Here is a 20478-nt window from a genome sequence, read left to right as displayed (position 1 = left end):
CCTCAGATGCTGCTGATGTATACCCCACTGAGATTATTTCTCCTACACATAACTGAGCACATATATGCTTCCCACAATGTCAGCCCTATAAGCACCAATGAATCCTGCCCCCCAAACAAAAATCATTGTTATTTTCAGGTGAGCATACTAATAACAGTGTCCTGCTCTTATGGTTAAATCCACCATATAAGTGCTGTGCACATATCCTATACACCCATGAAAGTGTGCCATCATGTCCTAACTCAAGGCTGCACTGCATAATTGCTGCTGGTAGTGTCTCCCATTACCCTTAGTATCCCTTCTGCACAGCACCCTCATAGCCTTCAACTGCTACTTTCTTTCTCCCTTTGCAAGACTTCACAGCTACTACCAAATATAACGTAGAAGGTATTTCACAACACAAACATTTTTGTACCTCCATTTGCAGGATTGCAGAAAGAAATGCACTTACTTTAAACAAATTGTATCTCAGCACATCTTCCTATTTCTTATTGGCAACACCTGGAGCACCTTTCCTTACTGAAGCTCTACTACCTCTGCTGCAGCACAACGCACCTGGAAACTCTTTCCTTACTGAAGCTCTACTACCTCTCTTACAGCACAGTGCACCGGGAGCACCTTTCCTTACTGAAGCTCTACTACCTCTGTTACAGCACAGTGCACCTGGAGCACCTTTTCTTACTGAAGGTCTACTACCTCTGTTACAGCACAGTGCACCTGGAGATTCTTTCCTTACTGAAGCTCTACTACCTCTGTTACAGCATAGTGCACCTGGAGCACCTTTCCTTACTGAAGCTCTACTACCTCTGTTACAGCACAGTGCACCTGGAGACTCTTTCCTTACTGAAGCTCTACTACCTCTCTTACAGCACAGTGCACCGGGAGCACCTTTCCTTACTGAAGCTCTACTACCTCTGTTACAGCACAGTGCACCTGGAGACTCTTTCCTTACTGAAGCTCTGCTACCTCTGTTACAGCACAGTGCACCTGGAGCACCTTTTCTTACTGAAGGTCTACTACCTCTGTTACAGCACAGTGCACCTGGAGACTCTTTCCTTACTGAAGCTCTACTACCTCTGTTACAGCACAGTGCACCTGGAGACTCTTTCCTTACTGAAGTTCTACTACCTCTGTTACAGCACAGTGCACCTGGAGCACCTTTTCTTACTGAAGGTCTACTACCTCTGTTACAGCACAGTGCACCTGGAGACTCTTTCCTTACTGAAGCTCTACTATCTCTGTTACAGCACAGTGCACCTGGAGCACCTTTCCTTACTGAAGGTCTACTACCTCTGTTACAGCACAGTGCACCTGGAGACTCTTTCCTTACTGAAGCTCTACTACCTCTGTTACAGCACAGTGCACCTGGAGACTCTTTCCTTACTGAAGCTCTACTACCTCTCTTACAGCACAGTGCACCTGGAGCACCTTTCCTTACTGAAGTTCTACTACCTCTGTTACAGCACAGTGCACCTGGAGACTCTTTCCTTACTGAAGCTCTACTACCTCTGTTACAGCACAGTGCACCTGGAGCACCTTTCCTTACTGAAGCTCTACTACCTCTCTTACAGCACAGTGCACCTGGAGACTCTTTCCTTACTGAAGCTCTACTACCTCTGTTACAGCACAGTGCACCTGGAGACTCTTTCCTCACTGAAGCTCTACTACCTCTCTTACAGCACAGTGCACCTGGAGCACCTTTCCTTACTGAAGGTCTACTACCTCTGTTACAGCACAGTGCACCTGGAGACTCTTTCCTTACTGAAGCTCTACTACCTCTGTTACAGCACAGTGCACCTGGAGACTCTTTCCTTACTGAAGCTCTACTACCTCTGTTACAGCACAGTGCACAGGGAGCACCTTTCCTTACTGAAGCTCTACTACCTCTCTTACAGCACAATGCACCTGGAGCACCTTTTCTTTCTGAAGGTCTACTACCTCTCCTACAACACGACAAGAGTCTCTCCAGTCACTTTGTCCTTGTATTGCTTTGATTTGGGCTTTTAGACACAGTGATTATGCAACTGGGAGGTTCCTTCTTGACTGGATATTTATTTCAAATTATCATTCAGCTCTGTATGCAGCAGGTGACTGGGTAAATCGCAACAGTTGCTGAAAATGTAATTGTAGAGTTTGGGTCCATTTCCCAACTTTAACTACAGACAGTCAGGCAGTCTGTTGATTGTTGATATTGTTGAAATAAAATATGTTAGAAGTCAATCTCTGGGGAAGACACTGACTGCAGATGGCTTCCTTCAGATTTTCTGGTTGATGGATGTAGACAGGGCTTGTCATCTTCTAAGTAAACTATTCCTTTATACGTTAAACAATGGGGAATGTTGCCCAGTCATGAACAGGCATTTCAGTTGTGACTCATAAACAGGATAAGGACCTTCTATTTATTAACATCCTACTACAGAGCCATTTCAATATTAAATCACGATTACAAAGTGCCCGTGGCCTTTTTGGAGGCAAATTTGGGTAAATTAGTACCTGAACTAATATACCAGTATGTATAGTGTTTTATCTGTGTACATCTTTACTCCTTCACTACATAATGACTGGTCAATTTTTATATCTGCATCTGTTATGCTATTTAATACAGTTTATTAAATATAAGAAAACAGTGAATACTGGATTAATATTTCTTTTTGTATGATAAGAAGGCAGGTAAACATAAACTATTCTGTCAGTAGAAAGCAGAGACAGCATAGCTCCTGTATACTTTAGTAATTGTTAAAATAAAATCCAGTCAAAGGATTATTTAGCGGCATTCACTGCATTTAGTGGCTTAACCACTTTAACATAGTTCCATTTTTAGTAGCACACAACTCTGGGTAGTGTCTATGATAAACTAAAATTTATTTTACCTTCAGAGCAGCATTTAGGATGCCTTTTGATTTATGACACTAGGTACACTCCAAACACTAACCCAGAAATCATTCTCCTCCATAGAAGCTTGAAAACTAAACTTCTCCTAACTCAAAAAAAACCCACTAAAGTACTACTGTTCTCTCTCTCCCAAATCTCTCCTTGCAAAACTACCTTTAATATACTGTCATCCAACAAGCCCAATATAGAGCTAGTATCCCACACCAAACTGCTAGGTGTGATTATAGACGACAACTCGAAATTTAATTTCCACCTTCGGCAAGCCATAAAGCAGATACACCAAAAACGAAGCTTCCCCTACAGAGTAAACACTACCTTACTGGCTTTGCTAGATAAAACGCAGCCGCTTATTTTCTACACCCCTCCATATTATATGCCTCTTGTTATTCTAACCAATTTCAATTGCTTTCTATCAGCCAAACTACAACAATGCTACAATAAAGTAGCTAAATTTGTAACCAACCAGTAGTATAGGTTACATCACTGCCTCTCTCTAAAACAACTAAATTGACTTGAACTAAATAATTCTCTGTTGCACTCATAATTAATTACAACCTTCAAACTATTGCATAACCTTGAAAAATACCCATCTCTTCACTCTGCAGTTTAACCTTATACTTCTAAGTGACTACAGCGCTTGACTGACAAATCCCTACTGTCCATAACCAAACCTAACACCAAAGTGGGATACTCTCTGTATTCACACTGCATTGCTAATAGCTGGCATACCATCCCACTCTACTTAAGAACTGTCTGACAGCTAAAAGACATGAAATGCCAACTAAAGCAACACCTGATAGATGAATCTCTCTGCACCTGCACTACCCTTGGTTAAACTGGTACTAATGTACCTATATGAATTTGTGCCACAACTCTCTGTTGCACAAAACCTAAGGTACTGTTTTCACAACTATACCCTCCTCTATCAACTCATTTTCTTTAGCTTCCATATGTCTGCTGCCTTCTTTTCTTTCTTTGGGCTGCTCTAACTATTAATCTAAAAAAATAATGTATTCATATACAACCCATATAACTGTTATTTTTAATCAAACTGTTTGCAAATGATGTAACTGGTGTCAAAGCTGTCTGAATGGAACAGTTGTTCATGAATGAAATTGACTGTAAATAATAAAATGATACGTATGATGTCCATGATGTCTGTATAATGGAACTTTTCTCTTTAGGCCTGCACTGAAACTGAGCACTCCTCAGTCGGACTTTCCTGGTAAACAAATGCCAATAAATAAAATGAATAGTAACATCATGCATGCTGTGAAATGTCTGGAAATAAGCTGCTTAACAATTGAATAATTAAGTAAGACACACCTAATTTGAAGACCTTTAAAAGATAAATTGGTATCAAAAACATTTCTGTACTTTCTTGGAGCCACTCCTTAGGTAATGTAGCCCACATCATAGATTGTTCTTCATTGTGACAGAGAGTGTACTATAGAGGGAAAAGCCTCTACATATTTGTAATAATTGTTGTTAGCATAGATATCAGATCTGTGCAAGCATTGTAACACTAAAACACTAAGGGGTTGGGACCAGGTGCAATGGTTAAGGTGTTTAACACAAGATGCAGGGTTTAATTCTCACTTGGAAAAAAAAAGGAAAAATGTCTCACAAGGGAGGTTAGCCTAGTGCTTACCCATGAACTTTAAGTGTTTTTTTAGGGAATATGGTATGATAGGTAAGATTTTTACCTCATAGACACAAAGTACAGGGTTTGATTCTCACCTTTAAAAGGGAAATTGGCTAGACTTAAAATGGCCCACAAGGGCAGCTAGCCTAGTATTTAGCTATGAACATATGAACTAGAGCAGATAGTAATTAGATAAATGACGTGGTTATGTTTTGACTAGGGAAATCTAATCATAATTTTCCATATGGTTTATATTTTGAATAAAGTTTTGAAATCCTGGAAGACAAAATTCCAGTAGGAGGCTTTACTTCTGTCATTTACTTCCTCAAATTCCTGAAGAAGTCATATGTTTTGAGAAATGGAATAAGCCCTCTGGGGGATGGGGGTGAGGTTCAGGCAGTGGGGGGGGGGGTTGTGAAGATGCTAAGGAAGATGTCTACTAGGGAATATGTCTTTTACCTGAGTAGAGGCTTCAGAATGGGAAAGGGTGGCAGGACAAAGAAGTAGCCACTCTAAATGTGAGTGGTGGGTATGTGGGTTACTGTAGGTAAGGAGAGGTTGAGTCAGTGATGGCGAACCTATGACACACTCGTCAAAGATGACACACAACACAATATTTTGAGTGACATGCCAGCGATCACCAACACCTGAATTACCAAAGACACTGCTTTTGCATCCATTGCTCATGTGAAGTGCACCAAATTATTTTGAGTTTGGCATCTCCTAGCACACAAGGTTCACCATCACTGGGTTGAGTCATGGGAAGGAATCTAAGGGGAGAAATAAAGCACTGTTGTGTGCATCGAAGGAAGAAGGGGGAAGAAATGCATGTGAAGGGTGTCAGGTAGCATGAGGAACAAAGTGTGGACAGGAAGAGGGCTGAATGTCCAGTGGACAACAGAGCTCACATTATAGTAATACAAGCAAAGTGACTAAGCAGCAGACCCAGTAAAGACCTACTGCTACTAATATTTAACCTAGACAAGAAGGAGTTTAAAGAAGCCACTGGACAAAAATGAGTAAAGAGCAGCAGACGTGTGGAAAGACTAAAAAAAGATGGCATCATATGTGGGTCCTAAATAACTGGACTCTGAAATGTTACAAGGATCAGCTGGAAGAAAAACAAAAAACAAAAAACAGAAAAAAATCTTATTCCTACATGTGCTATATGGTAGACTGGGCAAGAAGAAGAAAGATTAAAATAGCAAGGACAGATATAATTTAATATTAAACCAGACACCAGGCTGGCCACTGTGGTGAGGGCAGTCACGGTGGTGCAGCGGTTAGCGTTGCTGCCTCACAGCAAGAGGTTCTCTGGTTCAATTCTCGGCTGGGGTGCCTTTTGTGTGGAGTCTGCTTGTCCTCCCTGTGGTTGCGTGGGTTTCCTCCAGGTGCTCCGGTTTCCTCCCACATCCCAAAAAGACATGCAATAGGTGAATTGGACACTCTAAATTGGCCCTAGGTGTGAGTGCGTGTGTGTGTGTGTGCCTCCTGTGGAAGGTTGGGCACCGGGCTGGCAACTCGACACCGTAAAACTCCACTGCCAATCATGAGTGGACAGATGATCCACTGTGGCGACCCCTAACTGTGAAAAGAAGAAGAAACCAGACACCATTGTGGCTGATGTGTGGAAAACACAGGCCATAGTAGGCTGTGTTACAATGGATACTGAATGACTTGAACAAAAATGATCATTGCAAGAGCCAAAACTAAATAATATTATGAGGCATGTATGTGTGTATGTATGTATGTATATATATATATATATATATATAGAGAGAGAGAGAGAGAGAGAAGAGAGAGAGATATATAAAATAACTTTGAGATGAGGTCAAAGTCTATGATAGTCAGTTTAAATAATGGAAGTGGAGAAAGGTGCAGAGGAGAGAGACACAACAAAATCTGAGCAGGATTGGATCACTGAACTGGCAGAAAAAAGTGATGATCTGAATCCAAAATTCAACCAGAGCCCACAGGGTAGAAAAAACAAATAGTGTCTTAAATTCAAAGGGCCAGTAAATAATTGTTAAAGATGCACAAAGGTGAGACTGGATCCTGAGCAAGGCGCATTGCCATCAAAGGTGAGACTGGATCCTGAGCAAGGTGCACTACCATCAAAGGTGAGACTGGATCCTGAGCAAGGCATGCTACCATCAAAGGTGAGACTGGATCCTGAGCAAGGCCCACTACTATCAAAGGTGAGACTAGATCCTGTGCAAGGTACACTACCATCAAAGGAGAGACTGGATCCTGAGCAAGACGCACTACCATCAGAGTTGAGACTGGATCCTGAGCAAGATGCACTACCATCAAAGGTGAGACTGGATCCTGAATAAGACACACTACCATCAAAGGTGAAACTGGATCCTGAGCAAGATGCACTGCCATCAAAAGTGAGACTGAATCCTGAGCAAGGCGCACTACCATCAAAAGTGAGACTGGATCCTGAGCGAGACTGTCTGAAAGGGTGGCCTGATGATAAGGTAAGTGAATGCAAATGTACCTGGAGAAATTTTGGCACAGGTACATCAACATGGAGTAGAGATGAGTCCAATGTTATGGCAGTTAAAGCAAGAGAAGGCAGTTCGCTGCCTGGAGTATTCAGCAATTAGAAACATCTAGTGGCAGAGAAGGGCACATTATTCCTATACTAGAGTGGAAGCAGTTACATTTTATGTGGAAACAGTGAGAGATATGAACAATGGTGGGAACAGACAGTCCCTGGAGGAGAACAATGGAACCATCAAAAAAGAAGAGGAAGAGATAGTGAGGGAGTGACGGTCTGTGGAGGTTTGTCATTCTGCAGCAGGAGGTGGCATAGCAGAGTCAGCAGTTTGAGGAAGTTATGACACCCTTAATTGGGAGAGGTAGACCAGAGAATAAATATGCTCAGACTACCATTTAAACACCTTGAATTGAAAGTAAGAAGATTGTTATGGATTAAACAAAGTGATCTAAAGGAGGAGGACAAGGTAATGGAGCAATGGAGTGGAATAGATGAAGAAATCAGTCAAGATGTGCTCCTAATAGAGGACTTGCAGAGGAGAAGGCCAGAAAAAAATCCATACCTAGGCAGATGACAGCGATAATGCATTGGTTAACTACATAGAAAAAGATATGCCAGGCTTAGACTCTACAGTGTGAACTAGGGATAAAGTGGAGCCAGGGAAAATGCAGGACTCTCTTCTGGGTGGGGGCTCAGACAAATGATGCCTCACTAAGTGTTTATTTTCTGTTCTGTGTGTGTCACAGATAAGGTACATATGCAGGACCCTTGTGTGTGTGGGGGCTCAGACAAATGGTGCTTCACTAATTGTTTATTTTCTGTCCCATGTGTCTTACAGGTGAGGTACAAAGTCAAGAGGGTGAGCTGCAGGTGGAGTTTGGTCTTTAGAGGACAGGTCTTAATGGTTTGAGGAGTAAGAGAATGAAGTGACAGGAACTCAGATTTCATACTGAGTTAAGACTTTATTTTGGTTAAAGAAGAGTTGATATCCAATCAGAATGAAAAAAATGCTTCAAGGTTTAAAATGTTTTACATGTGAAAATGTGGGCAAAGTTAGAGGAGGGGTTATCCTCTAAGCCTGCCAAGAGTAACAGGGGATATTTGCAGGGTACATGGGCAATGTAAATATCAGGTTGTTCATTCATGTTACTTGTAGGGAAGGATTGTACTCTAAATATAAAAAGTTAGGAGCTGAATGCATTTTGTGTTAGTGAAATGCAGTTTGCATAATGATTAAGCTATACCAACATCTGTCTTATGTGAAAACTACACTTTGCAGGAGTCACGTGAATTTCAGATTACACAAGTTAGTTCTATTATAGTAAGCTTTTTATACAGTGTGTGTGTGTGTGTGTGTGTGTGTGTGTGTGTGTGTGTGTGTGTGTGTGTGTGTGTGTGTGTGTGTGTGGTAATAGCCTGGGTGAGCAGGAAGCTTAGTTGAATTGCTTGGGGGTCTGGGGATATCCACTGTTGATTTATTAATGAGTAGGGTTTGAAAGTTCAATCTGTATTTTACAAAACATTTTATGGGTGGGCAAACATATTGTATGTATAAGTCATGTCAAAGCAAAACTGGTCAAAAGAAATTGCACTGCAACACAAACATAATATCCTGAGAATTCATGAGCAGTAAAGTAAAAGATGAGAAAGATTAGGGTAATATCATATGTAGGAGGGAAGCTCAGGAGATTGGGATTGGGGTGAGGTGTAAGATGAAAAGTTGATAGAGGAATCAAATGGGTGGGGGGGTTAAATAGCACGCAGTGAGCAATATCCATGTGGCTGTTAAGGCAGGTGACAGACAGCGACTTTGACATATATGGTTGGGGGGAGCACTGGTGTACCAATGTGGCATGCCCAGTGACCCATTGGGTCTAACTTCTGAGAAGTGTAGAGTAGGTCAGGGGATAGGGGAGAAGGGGGGGTTGCAGGGTAGGGAGCTTGAATGCAAGGTGTGTGAGCAATTCAACAGAGAGAACATATACTGAGTAGAATTAAAAAGGGAAACGTTTGATATTATATGCATAAAGGAACTAAAGTTATTGACATGGGAGTTGGGGAAGATGTAGAAGAAAGGGTGTAAGTAGGTGGGTAAATCGGTGGGAATAGACTTTGTACCGGGGGGGGGGGAGGAAAACAGGAAGTAGAATACTAGTTCAAGAGGGAGGAAGATTGTGGTGGGGGGAAAGTGTACTGGGGCAAATGGTAAGTGGGGGAGGCATATAGGGGTCATTTTGAGGATAAAAGAGTAGTTATAGGATCCTATTATGGTCCAAATGGAGATTATGTGGAAGGCATGATAGCATGTAATGGCTGTAGAAAGGATGAGGCACAAAAATGATAGACTGATATGGGTAAGGGCTGTCGACATAGTGTTAGACTTGAGTCTACATAGACTATATGGAAATGTAAAATGTAATGTGAAATTTCTGAGAATTTGAGGAAGTACAAGAAATGAATAGCAGTATCAGATACATGGCAAGACAAATGGGGGAGGCTGTAACAGTTTAAATATAGCAGCCATTTATTTATTTATTCATTCATTCATTCACATTAAGCCCTAATGTCTTAAGCATGCCCATAAGGCTTTCCTTCAAGGAGGAATCAGAGTGGTTATGTGTTGATATTCTCTAATTGATGCAACCCAGCAGATGATCCCACCCCCTAGAACAGGTATTTTTTTCACATTTCCCAGGTCTCTGTTGTTGAAGTCTATGTACCGTGTGTTCTCTAGGCAGGTACCATACTCTTCTTTCCCAAATGAGTTTAATGGGCTCAGCCCTTCACTCTTCTGCCTGGTATGTTAGCTCTAGCAGATGCCTGTGTCACTAGGCAAACTTAGGTCACCTGGGTCATTGTCAGGGATTTACCTTCCTGTGTCAGTGGAGAAGGATAGCAATTAATGATTATTAAAGGATACTTGTGCGTCTCTCCATTCATTACCAATCAACCTATATAACCAGTTGGAGTCATTTCCCAACCCATTTCCCCTGCACTGTAATCTCTTCCACTTTACCCTGCTTGGATTTACTTTTAAGCATATTAAACAGTTTGTTTTACATACAGGCTGATGCCTCTATAGGTTTAACAAATGAGGATTATTAGCTGACATTTTCTTTTTCTAAATGTATTTCCCAATGATTTATGTTTAAAAATGGGTAATTATTTTCTCAGCTTTTAAGCTGCTACCCATAACATTCCATTACTTCTTACATGTATATACTTCTCTATTGTTTTCCCACCTCTCCTCGACTAGTTTAGACCAGTTTACAGGCATTGCTGTATTCTGGGCTGTGGTGTAGTTCCTGTGTTGTCCATTGCCTTACTTGGATAGAAGGAAGTTTCTTTGCTCACCAGTGGGAGTGGGGAGCCTTGAGCAGCCTACCTGTCCCTGTAGGAAGTGACCTCAGCACAAGAAGCTGTAGTAATTGGTTGTTTTGGACCATTTCTAGCTCTTTTGTAGTTCACTGTTTAAAATCCGCGTTTGCATGGCTTTGAGCAGTTGTGCGCATAGTGCAGCGCCGATTAAACAAGGTTAAACTTTTTCTGGTTCCGCCAAGTCTGCTCTTCAAATTTTCCCTTAAGGAAGCTCTACTCTTAGTATAACCAGACTACTCACTATATTATAAGCCTAGCACTTGTTCTCAATACTTCTCTACTAAGTAAGCACTCTCGTACTAAGTAAAGCACTACATCTACTTACCACCCCTGTGAATATCCACTTCCCTTAAAGGTACAGCACTCCCTTATACTGTTCTAGCATGTCGAGTGGTAGATTACTGGCGTTGTCTCCAATTCAGCTGGTCAATCTGGGTATCTTGAGACAATGCTACAATTGTCTCATGTACACAGACAACCCTCTCCTCCTCCCAACAAACACAAATACATATGAGAGATGCAACTATATAGCCAAACTGGAGGCTGAACTCTCTCAACTCAGGGCTGGCATGACCAGATAGGAGGAGATGGCAACCACACACAACAATCCCAGTCCCACATAGACCTACCACAACTGCAAACCAAACACATACAAACACAAAGACATACTCGGAAGCTCTAATAAAAAACTTACCAAAACAAGAGAGGCTCCCAAAGCAGACATCCAAAAATCCACCACCTCAAAACAAAACACATGCAGCACATACTTCAATAAATCAGTGTGTCACCCAATCACAGCCCTTAAGGCCAAACACCTTGCCTGATACACTAGTAATAGGTGACTCTTTAGTCAGACACACTGATGTCCCGCTGACCAGGCTGAACAAGGCGAAGGTGACTGTGAGCTGTCTATCGGGAGCTAGGATCCACCACATAACACATGCACTCAATTCACTCCAAAGCAAGTACAAATATGACTCCGTCATTGTCCATGCTGGTGTGAATGACCTGAGACGTACCTCCCTGGACTACATGAAAAGAGACATAGAGGAGCTCTCCGATTATGTAGCCCAGGCTGGTATGACCCTGATCCTGAGCAGCATCTTGCCCTCACCAAGAATGATACCACAATACAAAGACAAGATGATCAGCTTTAACAATTGGCTCAAGTACTGGTGTCATTCTAAGGGGACCCAATGTCTGTCTGCCTGGGATGACATGTTGGACAAGCCACGCTGCTTCGCAAGGGATGGCTTACACCTGTCATCACAGGGCTTCCGGATATTGGCTAAGGCTCTTGCCACCCCCATAGTGCCTTTTTTAGGCAAGGCTCAAAAGACAAACCCACCTCCTTAGAAAACAAAAATGGAAAAAAACTAAGGGTAATGCTGCTCAACGCCAGAAGTCTAAATCTCAAGATGCAGGCACTTGATGCACTCCTCAGCATGGAGAACATCGACGTCTGTGCAGTAACTGAAACCTGGTTCAAGGCTCCTGAGAGCACCCCAGCACTACCAGGCTATACTGTGTATCATGCTTTTCGGCTCCAAAACCCGGGCCGAACCACAAAGGGAGGGGGAGTGTCCATATTCATCAAGGACACCCACACCTCCAGGTTAGTAGCAACACATGAAGCATCAGAGACCATACAGGTGCAACTAACCATAGGCAAAACTGCTACACAACTGGTAGCATGTTACAGACCACCCTCCCAATCTCAAGAACCCCACTCAGCCTTCCTGAAAACATTGGAGGATATGAATGTATCACAAAATACCATCATACTGGGAGACTTCAACTACCCAAACATAGATTGGGTACATTATTCTAGCCCAAATACCCTAGCCCAAAGGTTCCTGGAATTCATAAATTCAAATGCACTGGAACAACTAGTCACCTCTCCCACTAGGGGAGATAATATACTAGACCTGATCATCACAAACATGGGGACAAAATGCTCCACACCGGAAGTATACCCCTCACTAGTGAGATCTGACCACAAACTAATTACCCTGGATATACATATCCCACCTCCAGAACCCATAAAGTTAAAATCGCTGGAGCAATGTCAGACTCAAAGCCAGTCACAAGTGGTGTCCCACAGGGATCTGTCCTGGGACCCCACTTATTCGGCATTTATTTCTCAGATGTTAAAGCAAACATGGGAGGGCTGTGGCTGACAAAGTTCGCAGATGACTGCAAACTAGGCGCCATAGTCGATACACCAGCAGACACACACATCCTACAAAAAGACCTCACAGAAACGGACAACTGGTGCCGGAGTCACGGCCTTAAACTAAATGCCAAAAAATGTATAGTCATCCCCTTTGGGAAAAACAAAGTACCCACAAATTATCACATAGACAGCAACCCACTGATTATGGAAAAAGTAATCAGAGACCTAGTGACCCGAGTCGACAGCGACCTCTCATTTGACACCCACGTTGCCAAAGTGGTTAGAAAAACATTCTACCTTGCACACCTCATCATGAAGGGATTCACATCCAGATCCAAGGATGTCATTGTACCCCTATATTCCTCCCTCATCGGACCCATGATTGAGTACAATGCCCCATTTGGTATGTACCTCACCCGGCATTTGCAACAGCTGGAGAGACCACAAAAGTACCTCACCAAGAGGATCAAAGGTCTCCAACATATGTCTTATTCTGCCAGACTAAAGAAACTTCAGCTCTATTCAGTAGCATACCACCTGCTCAGAGGTGATCTCTGCCTGACGACAAGGCCATGTCCAATCAGGATCTGATGGACATGCTCCACCTCAAAAAATCCAAATCCATCAGGACCACGAAAGCTAAAGACTTAAACCTCGGCACAAGTATGAATAGGACATGCTGGAGGGATAGATTCATAACCCAGAGGCTTCCCATGCTTTGGAACAAGATCCCAGTTTGTATTAGGCAGAGCCCCTCACTGACTCTCTTCAAGAGAAATCTTGATGAGTGGATGGGAGATCGTAAGTTTACCCCAGGGGTCACATCTGTGTCACTGCTATACAGGGGTACAGTAAACTAATTCTATTATATAAGGGGACCTTCATTGTGTCACTGCTAGACAGAGGCACAGTATTCTAAATTTATTCTGTACATTTTTGTACCATTTCATGGGGTGGCAAAAGCCACATCACTATGGCTAGGCTTACAAATGCCCCAGGGCAGATAGCCTAGTACTATACTATGAAACTATGAAACATGTGCCATGGCGGGGCCTACTTATTCCTACTATTTTCACTGGTATTCTCAGCCTGTAGAGATAGTAACACACATGGTGGTGCATATAGAGATAGTAACACACATGGTGGTGCATATAGAGATAGTAACACACATGGTGGTGCATATTCTCAGCCTGTAGAGATAGTAACACACATGGTGGTGCATTAAAATGTTTTTTGTTGTTTTGTTAAACAATTCTTCGTTTACGGCCTGTGTGTTCAGTTTTTCATTTGTCATCAGCAACTTCTTTAGCAACCTGACCTTCCAAAATATATATACTGTGATGCAGTTTTGTGTCATCCATGTGATGGTGATTATATTTCTTCTGTGCATTTCTGTTTTATTATTGTTACTAACAGTGGTTATTAATTGTTTAAGCTGTATATTTTTCTGGTTGTCTAGCAGCAATTTTAGGTTGATTATTACATACCCAGTGCTATTTTTTTTTGTAAGTGATTAGTATTGTGATGACTGTGCCCTGGCCCAGCAATCAAGGAGCCTCAATCCTCAGCACTAACACCAGTCTCATATAAGAGGAAAGGATAACAAATACACACAATAAAGTACAATTTCCCAAGTGTACACAGAGATCAGTCAGTCTGGGACTGGTTGCTCCCTTGCTCTCCAGGTCCCCAGTAAGACTCTCCACTGATACAGCTAGAGGGTCCAGATCTCAGCCTAGCTGGCAAGCTAACCTCCAGTACCCTCTCTGTCCCATCAGTGCTTCATCTTCCTGCCCAGATAGCTGACACACCACACACACTGAGATAAGTATTTATACAACTTCACAGACACTCCTGGGAAAGTCTGACACAGAGTCTCCATCTATGCCCCTTTACCCAGACTATACAGTAGTAATTTTTGCCACCACCAGCTAATACTTATCAGCTACCCAAAGGCCCTTAAAATGGTGTCCAATTATTACTGTGCAATATTATTATACAATTGGTAATGTGATTATTTAGTCTAAGGCTTATTAGAGTGGCTTATTACAATAAACTCTATAAATATGCAATGTACTCTAGAGCTTACTTAATTCTACACAAACCAGCCACAGGTAAAGGTTTTTAAAAATATTTAATAAATAATTAAAAACAAAAGACAATACTACTACACCACATTGATATCTAAGAGTTCAGAGATCACACACAAACTTAAAACAATACAGTAGGAAAGTTCTGATATAACAGAAAAACACTTGTCTAACTTTCTTCTAAGTTCCTAGCTATTACTACAAGAAAACATTTTTCCAAGACACTACTTACATAAGACAACAGGCAGAGTGCTGATAAGTGGGATATCTAGATCAAAATGCTCACAGTCTCTATCTCTCTCTCTAACATTTTTTAATCCCACTAACAAACAGCTCTGCTAGGTCCTCCCAAATTACATCATTTTGACACTTAGATTTTCCCAGTATATACATTACATCATTTTGACACTTAGTCTGGAGTTCCCAGACCAACAAACTGCATTATTTAGCAAGCTAACACCTGCTCATGAAACTACAACAATAAAAGACATTTCACATGTACAGTCTAGCAATTATTCCTTAAGTTAAGACAATAGAAAGAATGTGTTTAGCCAACTGCTTCGGCATGACTATTTAGATAATTTTATTTCAAAGAACATTTGAAATGCTTGGCTTAGTTTTCCTTACAGCAGATGGCAATGTTGCAACAATCTTAAAGTTCACATTTTACAGTGTTTTCTTTCATATAAGAACACAAACCTGTATTTTACATTTATATATACAAATGATAGAATTATGTATCAAATTCTATTTGACTAGGCTGGCAGTCTTCGCCCATCTTCTCCCAATCTTCACATCTCTTCCCCCCTGGAGAACTCAAGCTAGTTTTTCAAGTGACCCTTGAGAAACGCTGCTTGAGAAGGTTAGGTCTATCTGGGTGTACCTCACCCCATTCCCTGTCTTGAGAGCCCATCTGCATTGCTACTTCCACTGTGGTGCTGCACTGACATATCATATGCTTGCAACCCCAGGCTCCATCTTAGCAACTTGGCATTTTGCTGACTGGCTCTGTTTAACCATGTTAGAGGGTTGTGATCTGTCATAAGAGTGAATTTTCTTCCATACAGATAAGGTTGAAGTTTCTACAATGCCCACACTATGGCTAGATATTCCTTTTTTACAGCTGCATAGCATTCCTCCCTGGGTTGGAGCCTACGACTGAGATAAACCACTGGGTGCTCTTCTCCCTCTGAAGAAATCTGGCTAAGTACAGCCCCCACACCATGGTTTGAAGCATCCACCTGCACAACAAATTCTTTGCTGTAATCTGGACTGGCTAACACATGGGGTCCTCCCAAAGCTTCTTTAAGCTTCTGAAAAGCCTGCTCAACTGCTGGGGTCCACACTACCTTATCTGGCTTGTTCTTCCTTATCAGGTCGTCAGGTCTGTGAGGGAAGCAGCCATGGTACTATAACTGGGGATGAACTTTCTGTAGTACCCTGCTGTCCCTAAGAATGGCCTCACCTGCTTTTTGGTAACAGGTGCAGGCCATGCCTCAATGGCTTCCAGTTTGGCAGGTTTTGGCCTTATCTTACCACCCCCTACTCTATGTCCTAGGTAGGAGACCTCTGCCATACTCACCTGACATTTGCTCGGCTTAATGGTCAGCCCTGACCTCTTTAGTCTGCCCAGCATCTCCCTGACATGCTGAAGGTGCTCTGGCCAGGAATGACTGTAGATGGCAATATCATCTAGGTAAGCAAGGGAAAACCCTCCTCGTCCTGCTAGGCTATTATCCACCAGCCTCTGGAAGGTTGCTGGGGCATTCTTCATCCCAAAGGGCATATTTGTGAACTTGTACAAGCCAAAAGGAGTCACAAAGGCTGACATTTCTCTAGCACTGGGAGTCAAGGGCACCTGCCAGTAACCCTTGGTAAGAGCAACTGTTGTACGATACTTAGCCCCACCCAGCTGCTGTAGGGCCTCATCTGTCCTAGGCATGGGGTAAGCATCTGACTCTGTGTGACTATTTAATTTCCTGAAATCCACACATAACCTGGTGCTGCCATCCTTCTTTTGCTCCAGAACCACTGGTGAGGCCCAGGGACTGTTGGACTCTTGAATCTCCCCTAGTTCCAACACCTCCTGTATCTCTTCCTTCAGAGTCCATCTAACTCTCTCAGACACCCTATAAGGGGCCTGCCTAATAGGCCTTTGGGGTCCTGTATCCACCTGATGCTGCAGCAGGTGGGTGCACCCTGATTTTCCAGTGAACATGTCCCCAAATTCCTGCAACACTGCTTGGATTTCTCGAACCTGGGTAGGAGATAGCTGCTGGGATATTGCTACCCCTTCCACCAAGTTGTCAGCCTGAGCCTCACTGAGGAGATCAGTCCCCAGTTCTCCCTCAGACTCCTCCTGCAATCCACTGCGAATGCTCAGCACAAGGGCTTTTCTATCATGGTAAGGTTTCATCATGTTAACATGGTACAATTTGTGCCCTTTCCATCTGCCTAGCACTTCCACCATATAATTAACATCACTTACCTTTCTTACCACCTTGTAGGGTCCCTTCCAAGCTGCTTGCAGCTTGTTGTGTCTGACAGGAATGAGAACCATTACCTGCTACCCCACAGCATACTCTCTAGCCCGAGCATTCCTGTCATACCACACCATTTTCTGTTGTTGGGCTTCTGTCAGGTTCTCTTGGGCCACACCCATGAGTTCCCTGAGTCTTGTCCTGAGGTTTAGGACATATGCCACAACAGACACATTGTGAGACTCACACTCACCTTCCCACTGTTCTCGAATTAAATCTAAAGGTCCCTTCACCCTATGCCCATACAGCAACTCAAAGGGTGAAAAACCTGTGGATTCCTGAGGAACCTTTCTGTAAGCAAACAACAGAAGGGGCAAATATTTGTCTCACTCCCTCTGAAACTGATCTGCAAATGCCCATAGCATGGACTTGATTGTAGAGTTTAACCTCTCAACAAGACCATTAGTCTGGGGATGGTAGGGGGGTGGTCTTTAATGTGCTTCACCCCAAAGGACTTCCACAGACAAGCAGGACGTCTGACATGAAATTGGCACCTCAGTCAGTCAATATTTCTTTTGGGAAACCTACCCTGCTGAAAATCTCTAACAAAGCATTTGCCACCTTTTCTGCCTCAATGGAGGACAAAGCCACTACCTCAGGATATTGTGTAGCATAATCCACTACCACTAGGATATACTTTTTCCCTGTGGAACTTGGGGTACTCAGAGGGCCCACAATACCCATAGCTACCCTCTAAAATGGCTCCTCAATCACAGGCAAAGGCATCAAAGGAGCTCTCACCTTGTCTCCTGCCTTGCCTACCTTTTGGCACTGCTCACAGGTCCTGCAGTACCCTGTTACATCTCTGTAAATTCCAAGCCAATAGAAGTTTTGCATAATATACCTCTTTGTATGTTTTATGCCCATATGACCTGCAAAGGGAATATCATGGGCTATGGCTAGAAGTGCCAGATGATAGGCTCTAGGCACTACCAACTGCTGTACTCTCTCACCTTCTAGCCCTCCCTCAGGGGTCCACTCTCTGTATAGTAACCCTTTGTCCCAGTATACAGATTCCCCCTTCCCTTAAGAATCAGGTGCCTGCCTAGCTACCTGCCCCAGACCTTGCAATGTAGGGTCTGAGAGCTGAGCTTGTCTCAAATGTCTTCTTGTAACCGTTCCAAGCTCCCCGTCCACAAGAAGTCTGGCATCCTCTGAAAGTGGTGCATCACTGTCAGCCTAGGTACTACTACTCACCTCAACCTTTGCAGTTACCCTGTCCAAGGAAACATCAGTACCCACAAGCAGTTATGGCTCACCTTCAGTCTCACTGCTACAGCATAGCTCACTTCCTGAAGTAACCACCTCACCAGTCCTGGCTGCAGGTTTGCAGTCTATCTGGGTCTCCCCCAGGCTACCAGACCCACATGCTTGTCTCCTAGCCTCACTGTGTGTAAATGCATAGTTACATGGTACTGCCTCATCCAAATCCTTCCCTCTCAGGACATCTGCAGGATGGTAGTTCCATACCCCTGTTTTCTCAAGACAACCCATTATTAGCATTTTGTCTTTCCCACTTACTGGCTTCCTCACTTTTGGTTCCCCACCTTGCCTCCGTGGCAAAGAACTGCCCTGGAATCACGAAGTTTTTCCAGGGCTTAGTTTAATTAAATGTATAAATTATAAATTCTAAAGTTGTTAAAACACTAACCTGTATCTCTGTATTACATAGGGCTTTATTTCCATAGTTTTTTAGATTTTTAAAGTTTTCTATATGAAATGTTTTATGACTGTTTTTTTAAAACTTAATTGCTTGGGTCATTTGACAATATTAATTGTATAAAATGGGTATTTTTACAACAGTTTCTTGTTCTGATGAAGTCATTGTGACGAAAGCGCTTATCCTTATGTCATTTGTGTTTTACAATAAACATTGTTTCTGCAAAATTCGGGGACTAGTTATTGGCAACATTAGCAGCCTTTTGGTTCATGGTTGTTACGCTGCTTTTGGCACCATTTACTTTCTTCTTCGTGTTTTGGGTGCATTGGTTGCCTACTAGACTCGTTTTCACAATATGGATATCAACGAGCTCTCGCCAGTGTTCGAGGAGGAAATAGACTCTCCTACCTTTCCTTGTAGTCAGCAGGCTGGAGTTACTAGCGACAATTTGTTTCAACGTATTCTATCTTTAACCAAAAAGGTCACTGAACTGCAGGGTGCAGTTCAACAACTACAGAATAGCAATAACGCAGGTACGAACATTTTCGCGACGATCCTGTGGAATTCTAAGGAGGTTACACTTCCTGTTTCCAGAGGTATGGCAGCAACTGGGACTGTATTACGTGTTAAGGAAACTACAATACAGGGAGCTGGCGCTTGTGGGGTAAATAACAAGGAAATTGGACTACAAGGAGCTGGCAACTTGGAAAATCGAATAGATATGAATGGTATCAACAGTACTGGAACTAGAACTGATACCTGTAATTTTATTCCTACACTCAACCGCTTGAAGGACTGATCCAGAAGGGAAAATTCATTTTTTGGTACCAACAGCAATTATAAGGATAAAAACAACATGGACAGTAGGTTAGTGGCTCTGGAAACGAAAATGCACAAAATTAGAGCATTACAATGTGATAATTCGTATTTAAGGGAATGTATTAATAGTAAAAGGGTTCCTAAGGGCCTTCGCATGTTCAAATTTCCTAATGGGTTAAAAAAGGGTGACCCAGAGTGTGAAGAGCTCATTCAAATGTTTGATCGTCATAGGCTTGAATTGATTGAATTTATTGTGAACATTAATAATAAAAAGATTTGTGATTTTTTAAAAGAAGTGGATGAAATTAACAGGTCTTTGATGGATGATGCACATTTTTATCAGTATTCTTTTAGGTATAATATTATTTTCGATAAAGTAGAGAATTAATTAAATAGTAACATTTTTAGGAAAAAGAAGAAATTATCTAGGGATGAATTTGAGTACAAAAATGGTTTGGCATACCCTTTTCCCAAAGCTTATTTAGGGGTGGACTTGAACAAAGATAACACTACAACTTCATCACAACACATCCATGACAACACGAATTTCAACAGGTTTAATAGTGATGGGAATGAATATGACACTGAATTTCCACCACTACGAAGATTCGAAAGGATTTTCAATAGAAATCAGAGTAGACAGGAAACTGATTTTTTTGGATCCCGGGGGGAAGGGGAAGCGGGATCCAAATACAGAAATCCCTCCTACCGGAGAAAGAACAGTTACCAGTAGTTTTTGGCAATGAAGATGTGAACAATGATGAAGGTATTA

The 20478-nt window shown here is 42.4% G+C and overlaps 1 protein-coding gene across 1 annotated transcript; it reads right to left on the bottom strand.

The window, feature by feature from the left end:
- Window positions 1-481: 481 nt before the first annotated feature.
- LOC122791499 (pro-resilin-like) lies at window positions 482-18913 on the bottom strand. The gene is made up of 2 exons (XM_044059241.1): window positions 18879-18913; window positions 482-1943 (listed from the first exon to the last, which is right to left on the bottom strand). The coding sequence occupies exons 1-2, from the start codon at window positions 18911-18913 to the stop codon at window positions 482-484; spliced, it is 1497 nt and encodes a 498-aa protein (XP_043915176.1).
- Window positions 18914-20478: the final 1565 nt, after the last annotated feature.

This window comes from Protopterus annectens, chromosome 17.part0 (genome assembly GCF_019279795.1).
Source record: "Protopterus annectens isolate FY-2018-M chromosome 17.part0, PAN1.0, whole genome shotgun sequence".
Classification (NCBI taxonomy): domain Eukaryota; kingdom Metazoa; phylum Chordata; order Ceratodontiformes; family Protopteridae; genus Protopterus; species Protopterus annectens.
The sequence above is the reverse complement of the archived record's forward strand: the minus strand, read 5'-3'. Positions and strand labels throughout refer to the sequence as shown.

Excerpts from the sequence above, each read along its gene's own strand:
- LOC122791499 (XM_044059241.1), bottom strand. The coding sequence starts at position 18,913 with ATGGAAATAAAGCCCTATGTAATACAGAGATACAG. Across the intron at positions 1,944-18,878 it reads TATGTAATACAGAGATACAG|GAGAGGTAGTAGACCTTCAG; the intron begins GTTAGTGTTTTA and ends GTCGTGTTGTAG.